Source organism: Solea solea, chromosome 13 (genome assembly GCF_958295425.1).
Source record: "Solea solea chromosome 13, fSolSol10.1, whole genome shotgun sequence".
Taxonomy (NCBI): domain Eukaryota; kingdom Metazoa; phylum Chordata; class Actinopteri; order Pleuronectiformes; family Soleidae; genus Solea; species Solea solea.
The window spans coordinates 22,727,873-22,748,821 of NC_081146.1; the positions used below are offsets into that span (position 1 = coordinate 22,727,873).

At 41.6% G+C, this 20,949-nt stretch overlaps 1 protein-coding gene across 1 annotated transcript in view; it reads right to left on the reverse strand.

Moving 5' to 3' along the window:
• The window catches only part of bmper (BMP binding endothelial regulator), a 33,248-nt gene extending 15,747 nt beyond the window's left edge, over positions 1-17,501 (reverse strand). The window contains exons 1-2 of the mRNA XM_058647077.1: positions 16,791-17,501; positions 10,253-10,338 (exon numbers count right to left, since the gene is read on the reverse strand). Of these exons, the coding sequence (XP_058503060.1) occupies positions 10,253-10,338; positions 16,791-16,896 (192 nt within the window). The 5' untranslated portion in view covers positions 16,897-17,501. The remainder of the gene's footprint in view (positions 1-10,252; positions 10,339-16,790) is intronic.
• Between the last annotated feature and the right edge of the window lie 3,448 nt (positions 17,502-20,949).

Sequence of the window (20,949 nt, forward strand, 5' to 3'; positions counted from 1 at the left end):
GTCTTCACAGCTGGTTATACTGTACATGCACTGTAGCATTTAACATGTAGAAACACATTCAAGAGATACAGTGTGTGTTGGTGAGACGGACATGTGTGAAGACTGTGAGAACATGTTTGTAGCAGAACATTCACACCTGGTTCACTTTCTTCAGTACTGTCTCTCCATTCTTATAGTCTGAACACAATATAGTGTAGTGTAAATTAAATGTTGTATCTTTCTTGTGATGAGTTTGTGTGGCAGATGTTATTGCTGATGGTTTTCAGCTTGAGGATAAAACAAACATCCAGCTGACTGATCGACCGGCCGACCGACCAACCAACCAACCAGCCAACCCACAGACTGACCGACCAAAGAATCACAATACGCGACCAACCAACCAACACACAAACCAAACAAACAACCAACCCACCACAAGTCTTCTAACTAAATAACCAACTGACCAAAGAATCAAAAGCGAACCATCACCAGCCTTCCAACCAACCAACCAACAAGCCTTCCAACCAACTAACCGATCGACCAACGCATCACAAGCAAACCAACCACAAGTCTTCCAACTAAATAACCAACTGACCAAAAAAATCAAAGGGAACCATCACAAGCCAACCAACCAACCAACCAACCAACAGAGCAACTCTTTACAAGCAAATCAACCACAAGCCAGCCAACCAAGTAACTAACCAACCATTTAAGATTTAAGAGACCACCCACCCAACACACACCCAACCAACCAATCACAACCCAGCAAGCTGACCAACCATTTAAGAAACCAACCAGCCATCAATCACAAGCCAACCAAACAATCAATCAACCAACCAACAACAAACCTAAAAAAGAAATCTAAACAAAAAAAGAATATGAAATATCTTAATCAGCAGCTTTATGTTCTAATTGTAAATATTTTCACGTCACTTTAATCTGATCCATCACGTGTTTTCTATGGAATCAGATTTGACTTTAAACCAAAGGTGACTCAGTTCACAGGTTAGCTGTAAACTTTCACCCCTCACCCTCACTCACCCTGTCACCTCCACAAACACAGCACCGCCGCATCCGTCATCGCCACCAACTGCAGCATGGGACCGGTTCCCGATCTGCACTCGTTTAATCCGCTCGACTTTCACACCCAGCCTTTATTGGTGATTTTATCCACATGCTTTGTGTGTGTTTTATTTTACACACTGCGAGGGATTACAAAGTGGAGGTTGGCGGGTCCCGCGGCCCCCGTGGCCCCCGCGGTCCAGCGGCGAGCGGCTCTAACGAGGACGGATCAAAGGAGGGCAAAAATAAATGGGGGCACTTTAATATAGCAGCAGTGCTCCAGCTAAAACCCCAACCACACTGAGGACAGATGATGTCATGACAGGAGGAGGGCGGAGGAGAGGGAAAGACGGGTCAGAGGATGTAAAATAAGCAAGAGGGAGGAAATAAAATGTGAATAAGAGTTGATATTCTAGAACAATTGATCTTACAATACAGGAATAATATGTGTGTGAGAGAGAGCTACAGTACATGTGTAGCCTCTCTCTCAATATGTCCGACCAGATTAGATCCTGCATCTCTTCTTCCCTTGTGGGTTTTAACCGAAAACCCACAGGAGGATGTGACCACAGACAGGACTGCTCATCTCAGCGCTGAGCTCAGATAAAACCAAACCACAGAGGTGCCACTGTGGTCAAATACAGAGCAGAGAGCAGGAAGAAGCCACACCCACACACACACACACACATGCTGCATTTCATCCTTTTAAAATCCAGTGAGTCACAATCTAAAATTGAACCCAGAGATTCTGTTTTAAACTTTGGAACATTGTCAACAATAGTTCAAAATAAAGAGCAAATGATTTTTAATAATAATAGAAATAATCAATACTGACACCGACAATGCATTTTCATAATAAATGGTCTTTAAGTGACTTATAATACTTTAAAAAATGAATCTTAAACATGACCCTCAGTCACAAACAACGTTCTGCTCATATATATTTATTTTACATTTGTCTGCAACTGATGGTAACATTTTCTTAACTGATTCATCTGTTGATTATTTTCTCATCTCATCGATCAGTGGGTTAGTCCAAAAAACATCAGAAAATGTTGATCGGTGTTTTCTAAACATCAAAAATAATGATGTTTGCAAATCTTGTCTTGTTTTGTCAACAAAAAAATTAACATTTTTGATGATTTTATGGAGCAAAGACACTGGAAAAACATCACATCTAAGAAGCGAAGAATAAAAGTCTTTATTTAAATCATTAAACATTGTAATTAACAACAGATGTTGATTCATTTAATAATTGCTTACTCTAAACCTGCCACATTAGTCTGTGATCTGGAAACTGTGACTGTGTGAACTTTCTTTTTCCCTCTCTTTTCCCTTAATCAAATTAAAAACATAAATGCCATGCATGTTAATACTTGTACTATAGCTTTTTTTATGTACTTTGCTGACATTTCACCTTCTTAGATCAACTCTGTTGTTTTGTTTTGTTTACTGCAACTAACAGAAATGGTGGAGAAACCAGGCGGACTGTCAAGTAATAGGAAAATACAAGAAACTAATTAAAACAAAGAAAAAAAACCAGCAGCAGATTGTTGTTCAAACTGACCGTTTCTTTAAAGTGCTGGAATGAGCCTTTAATGACCTAGAGATTGGCCTCTAAGTTTCCAAGGTCATGTCCCTCTCTCTCTCTCTCATGTTATCCATTAGCACAAAGTGTTGTTAGTACATGTGACCCCACAGGGGGTCAAAGATCATAATGGGTCACCACGCCTTGTAAACACTCAACATACCAGTGCGGCACCAAGACTGGACGGCTGGACGGCTGTCTGTCACCGAGGGTGACGACCCCCCCACCCCCGCCACCAACACACACACATAAACTCACGAGAGAAAGGGAAAGTGTGTGTGATTATGTTTATGTGTTGTTGTTGTTTACAAATAATTCATTATAATTTGCACTGTAAATATTATATATGAATCAATATCTGTTTAAACATTTAAGATATTCTACATTAAAACAAACATTTTAAACATGTATTTCACCTATTTAATAGTTTTAAATCAGTCTTTTAATGTGTCGCTTTGTCTGTGAAGGTTCTCTCCTTTATTTGTGCATGTCACACTGAGCTGTTTACAAATAACAAATATCTCTGACCTTTTACATATATAAATAAGAATATATCTTTCAACCTTAAACCCAAGATATTAACATTTCGCAGCTAATGATGATGTTAGAAATGTTAAATTATTGCGAGAGAGTGCAGCTAATAAAACTAATGTTTTTTTTTATGTTTCAACGGTCAATAAACCATCAAAAATGTTTCCATGAAGCTGAAAAGAAAATAAGCACTTACATAAATGTTCTTGTGAAGGTTTTAAAGGCACTTTTTTGTAACTTATTCTTTCATTAAATTTAAATAAATGAAAGTATAATACATTGTTGTTATTAAAATGGTGTTTTTACATTCACATTCATGTTTTCTTCTTTAGCTGAATAAAAGGTTTTCATCACAATGTGGAAAAAGGTTTTCACTGATAATTGACCGATAATTAAAGGCTGATTGAAAATGAAACCCTCAGTTCTGTAGCAGTGATGCTGCTCACCACTAGGAGGCGACAGTGTTCCCTGCTTCTCCTCACCAGCCTTCTTTTTTTATTCTTCTTCCTCCTCACCATCACCGTCCTTCCTTCCTTCCTTCCTTCCTCATCCATCACTTTCTCTTCCCTTTTGTCTTCCTTTACTTCTCTTGTTTTCTTTCCTCTTTTTTCAGTCTCATTTCAGATCTCGAGTTCTCCTGGACACTTGCTGTTTGTAACATCGCTCTCTCACCAGTGCTCATCAGTCATTCCCTTACTTTTTAAGATGTTTCATTAAAAATCAAAGCCTCTGTCTGGCCTAAGCCCCTCCCCCTCATACTTTCTGTCATGGTGAAGGATGGAGAGATCAGTCGGGGTCTGTCAGCGCAGGAGAGGAGCTCTAAAACTTGAAGGCCCCACTTAAGCCCTTGGACTCCAGCCCCTCTTGAACCCCCCCCCACCCACCCAAACACACAAACACACACCTTAACCCCCCGTCACCACCATGACCTTCAACCTTTAACCCTTCCTCTAAAACAAACAGGTCACGACCCCCTGCTGGAGAACAGGAGCCACGGTAGCTTAGGGACGAGACGAGCAAAGTAAAAAACGCTGTCGGGAACCGGTTTCCCGGTCAGAAGAGGAGGAGATACAGCTTCATCATCACGTTAACGCGGCTACGAGCAAATGTGACCATGTGACAGATGGTGACCGTGGTTCTCAAACTGTGGCACAAGAGTTTCCTCTGGTGGTACTTGGATAAATACTGCTCTACTGTTTATACCAGGGTAAGTGATCGGAGTGGAGCTGTAAGATCAAATAGAGTCACCTTATCTCTCGTGCCATCTTGATCTAATGTCGCTCTACCAGTGTGTGAAGTATATGTGAGGAAGAGGAGGATGATGAGAGAGCAAATGATCTCATTGGGAATAAATCTGCCTCCTGTGAAGAGTCCGTAGCTGACTTTCCGCGCATTATTGCTCGAACTCTGAGGATTTAAAGTGCACAGTGAAATCAACTTAACTTAAAAACCAGCACTGAGTTCAACTCTCGCCGCAACTCGACTATCAGCTTTCAGTAAAAAGGTCGTTCAAAAATGAACTTTCAGTCAGTCTCATAACAGAAATCCTTCTCCTGATGTTTCATCCTTGTTGTTTATATAAAAACTGTTTGGATGTAGCCAGAGTCTGGAGGAGCTGCAGAGAGAGAGACAGTCTTCTCTCAGATTACTTGCTTTTAGAGCTACAATTACTGGTTATTTTACTAATTGGTTAATTTGTTGGTTATTTTCTCAATTAATTGAGTACCTGTTTGGTCCAGAAAAGGTCGGAAAATGTTGAAACCTCGGAATAATGTTGTTCTCAGATGTCTTAATGTGTCCACATCCAAACGTTTTCAGTTTCAAAGATTCATTTTTTTTCAAATGAAGCAACAAAATATATAATATTCACATTTAAGAAGCTGAAAAGTCAGAAAGCATGTTTTAATTATTAAAAAAACAAATAATCGCTTATCAAAATACCAATGCCCTGCTAGCTTTATATTATGCTGGAAGGTTAATAAGGAATTATTGATCATTAAATTACAAACACAAGTTGTGATATGTTGTCGTCACTTGTCGAGTTCTTATCCTGCTCTGATTTAATGAGTCAAAGTGCGGGACGAGGAAATCCTCATTCCTCAGTGTACTACGACACAACAAGAAAACAGCAGGTCAGAGAGAGTTCAAAGGTCACGTGTCACCACGGGCAACTTGTTAAGCAACCAAATATTTCTGAAAAGAGATACGGCATACGTGTGTGTGTGTGTGTGTCAGTGATTGATCTGAGAGGAAGGTAAAGGTCGTTTCCTGACAGAGTCTCAACTCAAACAGTAGCCGATCGATACAGGGGGAGGAGGCGGGGCTTGTCGACTAATCACCTGATAACACTGACCTGACACAGTTGTCTCTGTTACTGTTTCCTCCTTGTGTACATAAATAAATATTACAACTTAATGACTTATTTCAAAGTGAAAACCACAATCCGGAGGGAAAAAATAAGAAGAATAAAAGAAAATAAGTAAATAAGTAAGTCACTAAAACTACATTTATTAGAGTTTTTTTTTGATTTGGAGAAATGGGATAGTCCAGAATTTAAATGAGTTAAAGACGATTTTTTTGTTTGCATTTTGTTAGCAACAAGAAAATACTGTATATTGAACATGATTTAGATTTTACTGTTTCCATCTGCTTTTTTGTTGTGTTTTATACCAAGGTAAAGTACTCTACTTTTCGAGATCCAGTATGTAACATCTGGCTTCACAAGAGGTCAGAAAACAAATGTAATGTGTTATTATAAAGCCTGTGTTTATTTGGTCTGGCAGGTGCCGACCGAACCACTGGAATCTGGACATAAATGGAAACGGAGTTGTTTACCGTGTTTACGAGATGAGCCTATCTGAACACTTCCGTCAGATTTACGACCCGCACACAGCTTCACACGCCGCAATTAGGAGCAATTCACAAGTTCCACTCCAACGCAGCGATAGACAACGTGAGTAAGGACTCGGGCTGTGGCAGCACAGAGTCCTTCAAAGCCACTCTTTGTTTGTTTTTTTTCTTTTCCAAAGAAAAAAGGTGTTTAACTGTCAGATATTGCGATTTAATTTGCTTTGTACAGTTTAAGTGAAGCTTCAGTCGGGAGTAGTCACTAGATCATAGCTTTAAAACTTGATGGATAACCACACGAATAGTATATTTGGTATGAACTACTCTTTCTTTCTTATAATGCAAGGATTATAATTTAAAGATATGAATTGCTTCCAACATGTATTTATTGATATTAAAGTATAAGCCCTGGGTCAGATTACTAGTTTGTGGTTTGAGATTGATTAGAAAACAATTAGTTAGTATTAGACATGCTGGCGTTTCAGTTTTTGTACCTTTAACTACACAACACGACATTCCAGGTGAGATGTTTGCCTGCCATGAAACATTGCTATTTTCATACGTGGTCCACAATAACGAGCTGAACTTAGAAGTACAACAAGATGTCCTCCTACAAAACCCTCGCCCTAAACGGATTCAGGCTCTCTGCGAGGGTTTTATCTCGAGACGACACAAAAAGGAGCCAGTGTGAGGGCGAGTGACAGGAGGAAGAGCCGATGAGAGAGTGCAAAAAGACACAGAGATGGACAGACAGATAGACGAGGATGATGAAGAGCGTGGCGGAGATGGGCCGAGACCCCCCGAGATAACGGATCGTCATGGCGACCCGCCTGTCAGTCAGTCTGTCAGCCACATCCACTCCTGCCCCATTATAGCGCCCGGCTTCACCCGGACACACACAATGGCTCCTCTGTGTGTGTGTCTCTATCCACAGAGCCATTAGCAGGTACTCTGGACCGACTGAGGAGCCAACCCCCCGTCAAGCCTCCATGTATGAGTGACACTGGTGCCTCCATGGCTCCCCCCCTCCCCCCCCCATAAAGACAGCATGGCGTCACAAGAGTCTCGGGAAATGTATTATTTGAGAATATAGCCTCTTTCACACTAAAATTAAGGGGTAAATAAAAAAGGTGATTAACACCATTCCAATTTCTAGTGGCAGGTCAGTCCTGTGGGTTTTTCACCTTCTTGTCACTCATGCCTCACGATTTTATGATGGTTACAATACTGCATCTTTTATTTTGGTCTCACTTAGAGCAGTAGTTCTCTAATAGTCTTCTCCAATATGACCGTGTTTCATTTCATATTTTCAATTCTACCAAATCTACTTTTTTACTGCATTGCTTATTCTATTTCTGTGTTTAAATTGTATTGTTATTCCCTATATTTGTCTACTGCTTATTCTGTATCCCTTTCTAGTACTTCTCGTGTCACTTTGTGTTTATTTCTAAACTATTTCGCTGTGTGTGATCGACACAGTCTAATCCAGTGGTTCTCAAACCTTTTATACAATAAGTACCACCAGATAAATTGACTCTAATTCCACTCCGATCACATACCCTGGTTTATACAGTAGGATAGTATTTCTGACAAAGTAAGGATAACATAGGACACAGGCTCCGCCCATCGCTTGGATGTTCTGCGCATGTCCCACAGTCACATGTGAACGATAAACTCCGGAGAGTGACTGGAACTCATTCAAACAGCTGAACTGACATGCAGAGAAAAATGAAGCTAAATGCTGCAGAAGATATAAATACAAACTTCAAACTTTTAAGATGCTTCTCCTACAAGAACGTGGACATTTGCATTTACAATCAGAATTTAGACTTCATTCGTCTCTACTGTTGTCAACTATTACAGGAAACTTTCTCATATTGAAACAAGTAAATGGGCAAAATCTATATTTAGATTGTGACATTCAGTCATTATTTGTTGACTGAAGTCAAAACATTCCATGTGGCTGAGTTTAACCTTTAAGTAAAGACAAAAAGTTCTGAGGCGATAAACAAAGGCTAAATTCAATAAAGATCCGGCCCTTAATGTATGTAAGTTTATTAGCATGAGTGTGTGTGTGTGTGTGTGTGTGTAAGGGGGTTAAAGTAGAGATGAAAGGCCGACCATTGCCTGCTGATGACTGATAGCATTCAGCAGGGCTTTAGCTGATGTCTGCCTGATAACACAGAGGGCGACTGAGTCGAGTTCAGCCTCGCAGCAGCCAATCAGGAGCCGGTGGAGGATTTTTAAAAAGCCAATCAGAGGCTGCGGACACAGAGAGCTGTCGTGAACATGAATGGTGCACATACATAGTGTCCACGCACAGCACAAGGGGACACAGTGCGGTGACATTCTTTCATCCATTCGTCTGTCTTTTCTTTCACTCTTTAGCGAGCAAACGCGACTTTGTCTGGAAGTTAAGACGAAAAATAAACAAAAAAGGAAGTTGATGGAAGAGAAAAAGTGAAGTTTGGTTGAACTAAAAGACGTCACATGAGATGAAACACCAAATGCCAAAACACAACAACACGGCACTTTAGCACACACGTCACAACTGCTATGGATTAGCATTGTTGTTATGGTTACGTGACACTATTGTCTGCGTCCTGATGTACAATTTTAACCTGTGAGAAACAAGACAAGACATTTCGGAGATACGGAAATACAGAATTTTAACACAGTATGTGTTAGACGCACACACACACCTAAAGAAACCATGGTCCATAGCCAGTTAAGACTAACACTTAACTTAACCTATAACCACAATTAAAATATTTGCCTTAAACTCATCCAGTTCCTCAAAAATGGTTTTGGTCTCCGTGAGAACTACTGGTCCTGACAAGGTCAGCGTTTATGTCAGTAAAAGTCCTAAAAAGGTAATAAATACAAGTACACAAACACAGCTCAAGTCCATTTCCTGGTCATGTGACACCTTTTACAAACCAAACCCCACTCTTATGGTTCGATGTCAAAGCAGTGACACAGAAAAGCCTCATCCCTAAGAAACAATGACCTCTACAGCGGGGGGGGTCAGAGGTCAGAGGTCAAAGAGCACATGTTCCAGGAAAGGGTCGTCCTCTTAACATTTTGTGGGTTTGACTTTAACAACCGGGTCGAGCCAAGACAAAGTGACGACAGGCACGTCTGTTAAAACAGGATCATCACCACACCGCGTTTCCCTTGAATGTTTGTTGTAAAGCAGTAAAAAAGTCCCATGAACTCACTCAGTCATTCACTCATTCACTCATTTACTCACTTGAGCATCAAAACCTTTTGTAAAAGTGAACTTGTATTAATTATTGATGACTCTAAATCACCTTGAAAAACCAGGGAGAAAGAAAAGGTGTGAGGAGCTGTTGCATGTGCCAACAGGTGATCACAAGAAACAAAAACAATAGAAAATAATATACATTTCCTGTACGAAAAGGAGTGGAAAGAAGTAAACACGTAAGTTAATGTTTTCACCATTATCATCACTGGCAATATAAGAATACAGATGAAGTTAAATCAAATTAAGTAAACACTAGGTGAGAAAACCTGGTTTCTCGCCACGTTTCTATCCATTTCTCTCATATTATTCTTGTTTTTTGAAATAATAACTTAATATTAACAATGATAAAAAAATATATATAGATATATTCAAGCAGATGTCAAACTCTTGCTTTTTGCTTTATTATAAGAGGATGCAGAATTACCAAATCTTAGGTTTTGGGTTGATTTGATTAGCTGATGATTATGACCCTGAAAATGTTGAAAACGTTTTAACAAACATGTCATGTCATCAGAAAAAGTCTCACTGGTGACACATCTCTGATCGGCTCCTAAGTTGATTCTCGGTTGACAGTCGGACTGTGTCGAATGGACTCAAACGTCACTTTCATTTTTTAATTAAATGTCTTTTAGCATGAATCCATATTTTATCTAGAATCCCCGGCAAAACCATTGTATTTTAAAGTCCTGTCCATGTGTGAGGACTCTTTCACAATGTACTGATAACAAATGGCCACACAAAGCCCAATTAATCAGCTCAGCAAATATCACTATCAGTGTTTTTATGCTATCATTAGTCTCAGTGGAAAACCTGCAGCAGCAGCAGCAGCAGCAGCAGCAGGAGCAGCAGCAGCAGCAGCAGCAGCAGCAGCAGCAGCAGCAGCAGCAGCAGCAGCAGCAGCAGCAGCAGCAGCAGCAGCAGCAGCAGCGACTCAATGTCACAGCACAGAGTAAAGACAGTGGAGGAGTTGTCGTTACCAGGCAGACGCAGGTGATGCAGGGGTTGTCGGTGATGTTGGGGATGTGCAGAACTTCTCCTTCGTTATCACAGCTGGCCTCAGTACCTGAGAGGGAGGAGGGAGAAGGTGAGATAGAGACACACACACACACACAGTAAACCTTCAGGGTCAGTGATGACCGTACATCAACAGGTTCTTTTTTGAATAAAGTGACGAATAAACCAACAAAGACTGCTTTATTCCCACACGACTCTGAGTCTGTGAGTTTGCATCATTTACAGAACATTTTAGGAAAATTCAACATTAATTTTATAATCACTATAAACATGTTCGGCACAGTTTAACACATTGTGCTTTTCATTTGCTATGTTGATGAGATACAAGAGGAAGAGAAGTTTGTGGGAGGTGTAAATATAGGTCGAGCAAAGCACACACTGGTTCAGTGAAATTAGATTAAGATGGAGCGAGAGATAAGGTCTCACTCTAATTATTATTATTATTCAATTCAATTAGTTATTTGTTTAATTTTCTACGCCCACTGGTACTTATATACTACAGTATTTCTTATTTTTCTCCAAGTAACAGCAGACGAAGCGTGTGTACCACTGGTGGTACACATACCACAGTTTGAGAACCTATAATAACCTATACGTATTCAAAAAAAAATATACATAAAAGTGAATGTAGATAAACAAAATATACATCCCATATACTGTAATTGGCAACGCAACATCTGTTAAACACTAGGAGGCAGAGTCTCAATTGAAAGACCCAAGTGGACAAATGTCCAGGCTCCGCCCCCTCGCCACAATGTTCTGGCCACGACTGTTTCCTGCTGCGTTCTTCTTATGTGAACAGCAAAAAGTTCTGAAAGTTTGAACCCAGACATTTTTGAAAACAGATACAGGTGAAAAATAGCGCCAATCAACGACATAATATACAACGCATAAATGTAGAATCAAAAACATCAGCCGATGATACCGACCCGAGTCATCAACCGTTCATTCTAAATCTACGGTTACGTCCGAGGTCGATGTGTTCTAAGTGGGTTATTTAAACTCTCCACTTTATCCTCCGCTTTGTGTTTCCAGGTAAAAGCAGCGCCGCTTAAACTGAGGTCTTAAAAACGTCATCGTCTCAGTCCGCTCGTTACGAGCGCCAGCGTAACCCGAGCCGAGCACAGGAAACAACCCCAAACACAAGGGTTTATGGGTAGAAGCAGACAGATGTCAGGCAGAGACGACGGCCCGTCAGCGCCAACACTCGGCCGGCTCTTCACGTGTCACGTTTGTTTTGACTCTCTCTGAAAATGAAAACTTCCTCCCCAGTGAGGACTTATTGTTGTGAGGCAGAGGTTGACCCAGGGGTCGCCAGAGGTGAAGGTAAACCATCAAACTACTTCCTGTTTCAAGCAACATATCTCTCTCGCTCCGATGTCCGAGCACAAAACAGCACGTTTACTTTCCTTCACGCAAGGTTTGTGAATCAAGGCCAGAGAAAGTTCATTTGTATGAATTTAATTAAACTTTTACCTCAGTCTCATGAGAGTGATGAAAAACACTGACAACAAAAGCCTGACAGTGTTTGTGATCGATATTTTCTCGGCCTGTTATCACTGCACTGCGACATTTGACCCTAGACCTGCTGACATTCTGGTTTTCTGTAACGCTGATGACTCACAAACCACATCAGCGTGCGTGGGGGAATTTGACACTTAACGCTCAGGGTTGTTAGCAGCATATATTTGTGGGCACTGAGCAATAATTACATAATAACCTTTCAGCATAATGTTAATCAAGTTACATATGAGAGAAAAAAAACTGAGAACTACAGCTCCTCCTCTTGACTCTGGTTCCAGCTTTGGGGAAATCTGGCTCATGACAGGAGACTAATCACATTACTAAGCAGGTGAACATGCACTTCCCTTCAGGGGAAACGGTCACTTTTCCAGCACTGGGAACAACTGTCAATGCTGCAAATAAACCTAAAAAAAATAGTCTAAAAAAAAGGAAAATAAACTCAATTAAAAACATGGCAATATGGGCGGAGCCTCGGGTCATCTGTCGCGTAAAATTGTACTTAACGACCCTGAGATGAAACGCAACGTGGGCGACAACAGACGCAACAACCTTTGGAACCGATTTTCAATGTTTTAATCCTGAAAAATTACAAAATTACAGAACTGATCCAGTGAAGACGCATGACCTCACACTTGATTTCAGGGAGGAGATTCCAGGGATTTGGGATCTCACAGAAACTCGCGTGATTTAACGTGACTTCAGAATGTACACAGACTGTCAGAGTCGTCAGTAAATAGAGGAGAGGTTGTGTGCGCACGATGTTTTGTGCTGAGAAACGGGGAAAAAAAACTGTGGATGAAGTCATAACTGAGAAGATGGTGAAAATGGCGTCTGTTCCCTCACCCTACAGAATCATTTGGCCAGATAATCTGTTCAAATCAGCCCAGGATTGGGGCTGAAATCTGGCCAATTATCCTCTAGTGTGGGACAGAATTTAATTAGCTTAGATAAGGCTGTTTATGACCTGTGTGAAAAGAAGGAGCCACCGTGTCATTGATTCATCTGCCACCTGAAGTCTGTGTGAGGCTGAAACTCACACGTTCACTCTTTCACACTTAAGTAAGCGGCAATACTTGGGATTTTTAAAAACACACGCAAAGTCCTAAAAAGAAGGCCAACACCGTAGCTCTCAGTGATAATAATATGGTGGTTACTATTTCAATCTCTCTTTTAATCCCTTGTTTAGATGATGCCATTAATAAATACATTTGAAAAAAGTGAATAATCGCTGCAACATACTTTTGCACTGGAAACATAAAGTGTAAAAAGAGCATGTTTCTCTATTTTATTATAAATTGATATGTGGAGTGCAATGACCCGTGAGTGGATGCTGAAAAAACACATTCAAATCTGGGATTAGATGGGGTTTTTTTGACCAGTGGGAATAGGGTGGAGTCAGATTGAGTTTGAATCGGGGCTGTAAAACGACTGAAAATCAAATCAAGTCTTTACAACAGCGGAGCCTGTGGAGACGTCTGCGCTCTTCGTCTCTTTGACTTCAGCAGGGGAAAAAAGGCAGCTTGTGGATTCGGGCAGAGCAGACAAAACCCTGCCGACTCCACCACCGCTGTAAAATTTACAGCCTTCAAGTGTAATTAAACTGGCAGGGCTGTAAGTGGTGGTGGGGGTGGGGGGCCTGGGTCAGCCTGCGGCTCCTCTACCTTGTCTCATGTGCATTCTCCATTTGGTTCACCTGAATTTTAACTATTGATTAATCTGATTATGTCATGATAGAACTCAGGTGTTTGTTCTCTGAAGAGAAACCCACTAATCCCAACAGACATCTGACTTGTGTGACATTTGTGTGACATTTCAACATTTTACTACTTTATTTTTGGTCATTCCAATCATGGAGTCTGCATCGGTTAATCTTTTTGATTCATTATTTGATTAATCGATGAGTTTCTTAGTCCATTAAATGATGATGATGATTTTGTCCACAAACCAAAATGATTATTTGTCACATGGAGCAAAGAACCCGGAGAATATTCACATTTCAGATTTTTTTTAAATTTTAATTCTTTAAAAAACAAAATTGTTGCCGATAAATTAAGAAATCAATGAATAATTGACTGATTGTTGAAGCCCTAGTGCTCCACATATTTTACTGTCGTACAGAAAAACTCCATTGCAATCATGTCACTGCAGTTAGAGCAACAGTTGATTTTCAGTACTTTACTGCTGGGTCAGATCAACGTTATTCCCTATTATTCCAAAGCTTTAACTTAAAATGATTTCCAGATTAAGTGGCGTGACAATGAAACAGAAATACTTGCACCGTTAATCCAGTTTCGTTGTACTTGTACAGTGACAATCAAAAGGCTTTCCTTTCTCCCAAGTCACGTTAATTGTCCTGCTTAAATAAAGTAGAGTTCTTCTGTCTGTCTGAGAATAACCAGAGCTGCTTACAGAAACAAGCCATATACAGACACCAACTCTGGATTATGTTTTCGGAGAATTGGGCCCAGACATTCTGTATGATTTCCCCCCCAACTTTACATCTGACAAACACGACAGGAGATTGTGTGTGGATTAGCCAGAGTTTCTCCTGCCACGTTCTCATATCAGCTCACTGGGATATTAAGCAGAGACTTATGAAGAATCTCCCGAGTTTGGTGCATGTCTGAGAGAAGCTATTAAGACAGTACATTGACACCTAACTAACAACTTCAACAGCCTTTAAGACGTAATATACAATCCACGTCAGTTCATGTTTCCCTGCAGCGAATCGGCGACACAAACTCTCCTGTGATTCAAGTTTATAAAAGGCCTCATCAGTGAAGTGTCATCAAACCCAGACTGACACAGGAGGAGGTAGTAATGCCATGTGATGGGTTTCAGAGCGGCGGCGCAGCAATGCTGCGGTTACAGCACGACCTCTGTACCCTCTGCTCCACCTGCTGCTCTGACACATTCAGGCCCCGTCCACTGTAAGACCTTCAGCCCACAATAGACAGATGATACGCCGGCGTGGGATGCCAGGTGGAGGAATCTGATCTGCTGGGATCAGAGCGGCTGCAGCCTCATCACCTGATGCACAGTGAGTCTCTGCTCTGCTCTCATACACTGTTTCATGTCAAACAGATGCACGGTTAAGACGGCACAGACCCATCTGGTCACAAGAGCAAGACCATCTGATCCTCATCTCTGTGTTTACTGCAGCCAAAAAAAAGGAGGAAAAAAAGGGAGGAAGATAACAGCCAAGAGAAGGGAAACCCTTCAAATCAGAAGTGATTCTTCTCGGGGACAGAACAGATGTGGATACAGTCAGGGATGTTTCTTCTCCCGTGGAGGTCTGTCCACATTGAAGTAAAAAAAAAAAACCCTGCACAGCAGAAAGTCAAACATCTGCTTTGAATCAGCTCTAGAAAACATTTTTCTCCGTTTTGTTGGTTCAATTAACGTGGAGTTCAGCTACTGTTGTTATGGTAACGCTCTGAGTCAATAAATAAATAAACAGTGTTTGTAACACTTAAGTACAATATTCACATATTATCTGTACTTTACTTTTTCGTTATTTATATTTCAAGCAACTTTTAATTTCCTCTAACTACCACCAAGTAAAATCAGAAGAAGAAGAGTTGGTATTATGGTCTGTATTTATATAGAGGTTTTCTAGTCTTGCTACAGTTTTCACCCATTCACAAATAGATACGCAGAGCCAGGAATTAAACCTACAACCTTCCAGTCGAAAGACAACTCACCCTACCACTGATCCACCATGGCTCAATTCTTATGCCTTAATTTTTTACATCAGAAAATTACTTTTGATACTTAAGTACAGTAAATGTCATAAAGACTTTAAGTCAAATTATGAAAAAGTGACATTATCTGGTATGAAACATACACTTTTACTCAAGTAACCATACTTAATACAAGACTGTGCAGGAGAAATAAATAAATACCCACAGATGACATTTATCTAACGCAGTGACAGGTTTCCTCGCAGAGTCAGGTGAGGTCACCTACTCGCGCTGTTTGTCCAGTGATAAGGCGCGTGGAGGCCGAGGAGCTGGTGTCGGAGCCCCGCGTGTCTGTGTGCGCGACAACCACCTCCTCTTCCTCCTCCTCCTCCACCACCTTCCATTCACTGCGCTTCTGTTATTCTCTTGTCGCCGCAGGGCAAACAAACGATATCCTATAATGCAACGCGGCTGTCAAAAGTGCAGGCGGCCGCTGAGACAGTGAGGGAGGCTGTTAAATTAGAGCCGGCGGAGGAAAGTGATCCGCACTTTTAACTCAAAAAGCGGGTTAATTATAACGTGCAGACACAAAAACAACAATTTGAGCAAAGCTCGGTTATAATTTGCAGCAGACTTTTCATCCCAAAGTCCCCAAAAATCCCAAAATCCTCGTTCCATTTAAATTCCCCCCCGAAAGTTCGATATAAATGACTCGTGTGATCATGACTCGTGTCGTGATTTGTGTCATGCAGAAAACTGCGTCTAGCAAATAACAAGCTCTGCTGCAAATAACAAGCTGTGCTGCAAATAACAAGCGTGCCAGGGCGCAGCTTTTAATGGGTCCTCTGTGCGCTGCAGCTCTGCGGGGTGGCACACTGAGGATAACCCGGGTTAAACTGAACAACGATCTGGGGTAATTTAATTATCCAGGCCCTGTATGCGAGATGTGAACGTCTCAGATTCAACTTTAGTGAAGTTTTAAGTACCAAATATTCCAGTAAACTGTTTAAAATAAGATTCAAATAAAACACAAGAAAAGTGGGGAGAGGTTGTTTTTGTTGCTCAGTGATTTTGCGCCAAATGGAGTTAAAATCACAGGTTTCCTGGACATTTACTTGACCACCACATCACTCGTGACATAAAAACTCAAGTGACTTTGATTTCTGCGTAAAAACAGAGTGGAGGAGCGCGCAGACGCAGCAGCAGACTAAATAACCGGGGGTTTGGGTAGATTTTACGCACGGTGGGCGCTGTGATGTGTTATTACGAAGCCGTGTGATCCCTTTAATCTTACCTGTAATTAGCGGAGAGGAGGACCGGGGCGTTTGGAGCACCAGCAAAAACCAGAGGAAAAGCCTACAGGTGGACCAGGAGGGAGACTTCAAGCAGCGGAGCAACATCCTCAGATTTGTTCCAGGAAAACAAACAAACAAAAACAAAGAGTTTCTGAAGAATTAAAATAAAAATCAATCCAGAGGAAAGTGAGACGTCCGGCGACTTCCCCGCAGAGTCTGCTTCTTTCTTTTATTTCCACTTTAGTCTGTCAGTCTGTGCTCAAATGCAAAGTGACGCTCACAGCGACATTAGAATGAGAAAGACGCGCCGACGCGCAGGAGACGCGGCGGCTGCGCATGTCGCGCGCAGAAAACACAAGTCCGAGGATTCATGAAAGGACGTTTGTGGATGTAAAAAAAAAAAATACAACTATCCCGCAGATGTGAGGGTTTTCCCGCAGATGTGAGAGTTTTCCCGCGGGGGGAAAGCAGGAGGTTTGGAAGCGGATTTTTCTCCAGATCCGACAGCTCCAACCGAAGAGTGCGAAGTGATCAAACACACACATACACACACGTGCTGATTTACAAGATCCGCAGAGTCTGGAGACTGTGATCTTCCTGCAGCAGAAGGAGTCAGAGCAGCTGATCCACGAGGAAGTCCGTCTCAATCTGCGCTCTGGATCCAAAGGTCCGTTTAGCACATGGATGCTCGACGCGACTGTCAGGGACGGAGGAGTGGACTGCTCTCTCTCTCTCTCTCTCTCCCTCTCTCTCTCTCTCTCTCTCTCTGGTGTCAGAGCGCACCACACAGCCAGAGAGTCCTGCCTCCTCCTCCTCCTCCTCCCGTCCACCCTCTCTCCTCTTCTCCTCCACATATTTAAGTTTTTAAAAATCCTCATCTCTCTCCGTGTGTCTGCTGCTACTGGACCTGTGTGTGTGTGTGTGTGTGTGTGTTAAGTGTTATATTCACATATGATTACCATACTTACTCGGACCTTTTCTGTCATAAACACTCATCTTGTGAGGAGCAGAGACCAAAACCTGGCCCTAAAGAGGCAGAAACTCATTTCTGAGGAACTGGTTTAAGTTTATGGATGGGGTTTTAATAGAGGTTAGGTTAAGTTAAGGTAAAAATAAGCTTTTTTTTGGCTGTTTAAATGAATGGAGATCAGTGAAGAATAGATATGGAAACCAGGGGAGCTACAGTACACATGCTTCATGTCTCTATCATTTTACAGGATGACACAGGTCACGTGTTAGGAGCAAATCTGTTGTTCTGAACTGTTCGAAAATGTGAGAAAACTGAGCCGAACCCACTTAGAACAGTTAAGAGTTGTATACGTTGTGGGTAAATTAAGGTTCAGGATAAGGGAACGTCTGTTCTGGGCTTGTTTCTTGTTTATCTCAGTTCATTTAAAGCTGCTGTGATGAAGTGATATTGTCTTTTTGGGCAAAATCTTCTACAATTATCCACCGTCAGGTGATCTTACCTTATGAGCAGAGAGGAGCAACCTCTTTGCCTCCAAATCAGGGAACACAGTGTCAGAATATAGAGCAGAATAATGACAGCGTTCCCCACTAACTTATCCTGAACCTTTTCTCTCTCCACACAGAAATAGTCAAAATAAAATAATATCTGACTTGCCTGAGCTCATCGTTGACCCTGAGTCTCATCCAGCACATGTGTGAGCTGAGTCTTATCACTGACATCAGAATCTCTGCAGCTGAGGCACAAAATCTGGTTCGAAAGTCTGAAACCAGAAGAGCAGAAGTTTGTTAAGAGCCTTTAATCCTATGAGTGCAATGTTCACATGTCCACATACACATTTGGTGACTTTCCTCTTAATCCTTGAGAAACAGTATATGATATGGATGAAAAACTGATTATTATTAAAGCATTTTTCATTAACTCACTTGTTTTTCTGTTGTCAAAGTGCAGGTCAGGACTCACTTGGGGCTCTGAAAGGTCGAAGGTCAATGGGTCCCTTACTGGGGTCAGAGTTCAGGGTCTCCGGGGGAGACTGGTGTAAGTCTGACAAGGTTTTCTGCCAAGAAAAATCTTATTTACAAACAAAAATATCTATCATGGTTTTAGAGAAGCAGCCGAGGCTGACGGTGACAGTGACTGCGGGGACGACAGAAAACACTGATTTAAGCCACTTAACAAAATACACACCTGATTAAACCTGTGTTAGGTTGTCTCTGTGATGTAATAAAACCATTTTCACTGCTTTATCACTCTGTCACACAGTCTTTTCCAACAGGAAACTGAGGCGCGTGTCATTTTGCTGACGACTCACTCCCCCACACCAGAGTCCATAGAAAAAAACAGTGATTATAAATCTCACAGGACACAGGAGTTGTTGGTCTCCTGCTGCATCCATTGGTACGTTTGTGTATCTTAGATAAATGTGACGCAGGTATTTCAAACGCCAACATCACTAAATAACACGGAGGGAGGAGCAGACCAACAACTCCTCCGTGTCATGAGCGAAAAAGTGTTGTTTTTGGCAATAGACTGTGGTGTAGGAGTTTACTACAGTCAGCAAAGGTGGTTTACAGAGCGCAGTCACCTCAAAAATCCTGGACTATGCCTTTAATGTTCAGCTTTGTCTCATGCAAAGACTCTTCCGTCTCCCTAGAATTAAATACATTCCTCACTCTGCAGACTTTTTAGCATCGTACAGCCATAAATCTGCAACCTGGAGTCGACATTAACGTCTCATCTGACAAATGAATGTGTGAGTGTGTGTGTGTGTGTGTGAGAGTGTGTGTGTGTGTCTGGCCTATTTAAAGTGACGCTCGTCAGAAGCTCAGACAGGGAAGAAAAGCAAGTCTTCAAAGAAAATGATTTGGATCCACCCAGCAGCTTTTAACCGAGCGTCAGCTGCTGCTCGATCTTTGTCTTTGCTGCTGCGCGCTGGAAACACACACCGGCCAGGGACAGACACCCGAGGTGTGTGTGTGTGAAACTGTGTGTGTGAAATAGAGAGTAAGGATGAAAGTTAAAACTGAAAATGAGAGAGCAAAAAAAACAAGAGGTTTAAAGCTAAAAAAAGAAGAAAAAGTGTGTGCGTGTGTGTAAGAGAGAGTCAAGGAGAGAGGAGTGTGTTCAAAAGAGGTGTGTTTGTGTGTCTGTGGTGAGTCTCAGTGAGTGTGTTATGAGGTGGAGGTTCAATAATATTAGCCACTAGGTGGCAACAGTGAGAGGAAAGGTGAGGTGGTGACCTGGGTCACACACACATCAGAGTCCTTTAAGGACACACACACACACACACTATCACCTCAGTATAAAGATTATTAAATAAAAGAAGAGACAAATGTAATAGTAAATTTGACAGGATGATTACATGAATAAATTCAGATTGGTTGCAACAAATTGATCCATTACTAAATTAAATTAGGAGCGCTAAATCACAATGAAATGTGATGGATGTGCAGTGTTGTGAATTTATGGAGCATTTTGGAGCTTTTCACATGAATATAAATCAGTATAAAAAGATGTAACACTATAGATTTAATCTGTGTTTTTTCCTGTTGCTATCCAGGAATTTTGAGCCAATATTGGAACCGAGACCTTCAACAATCACGCTCACTTTCAGGCAGATAGAACAAAGTACGCTGACGTTACAGCCAAAGATAACAGAATTTCCTGTTGCCATTAGGGGGCGCTACATATAGAAGTCAATAATTAGTCATATCTGTGTACGTAAACCTGATGTACTGGACATGCATTTTCCTCCGTTATGGACGAAGCTGCTGCTGCAAACCTGGACTGAACACTGTGCTCAGTGGACGTTTCTGAGCATCTGTGTCTCCTCCTCCTGTCCTCACTCTGGGAGACGGGCCCCGGTGGCCCTGAGGTTAAAGGCCCCTGCACCTGTCAGGTCTGACTCTGAGAGGCTGAGGAGGAGAAAAGGGAGGAGCCGAGGTTAGGCTCAGCTGTCTCTTTACACCAGATCAACACTATAACTATTAAAATGTACAGTTTTAGTAAGACGTGGACGTCCATCACTGTCCTGTGGGACAGATATTGTCTCTTCACCTATTATAATAATAGTAAAACAGTGTGGGACCTGAAGGGAGGAGGAGGAGGACGAAGCTGAATCTTCTCTTATCAGCTGTTTTTTTGGCGACACCTGTGATGTAACATGAGAGACGCAGCCCACATCGTCTCAG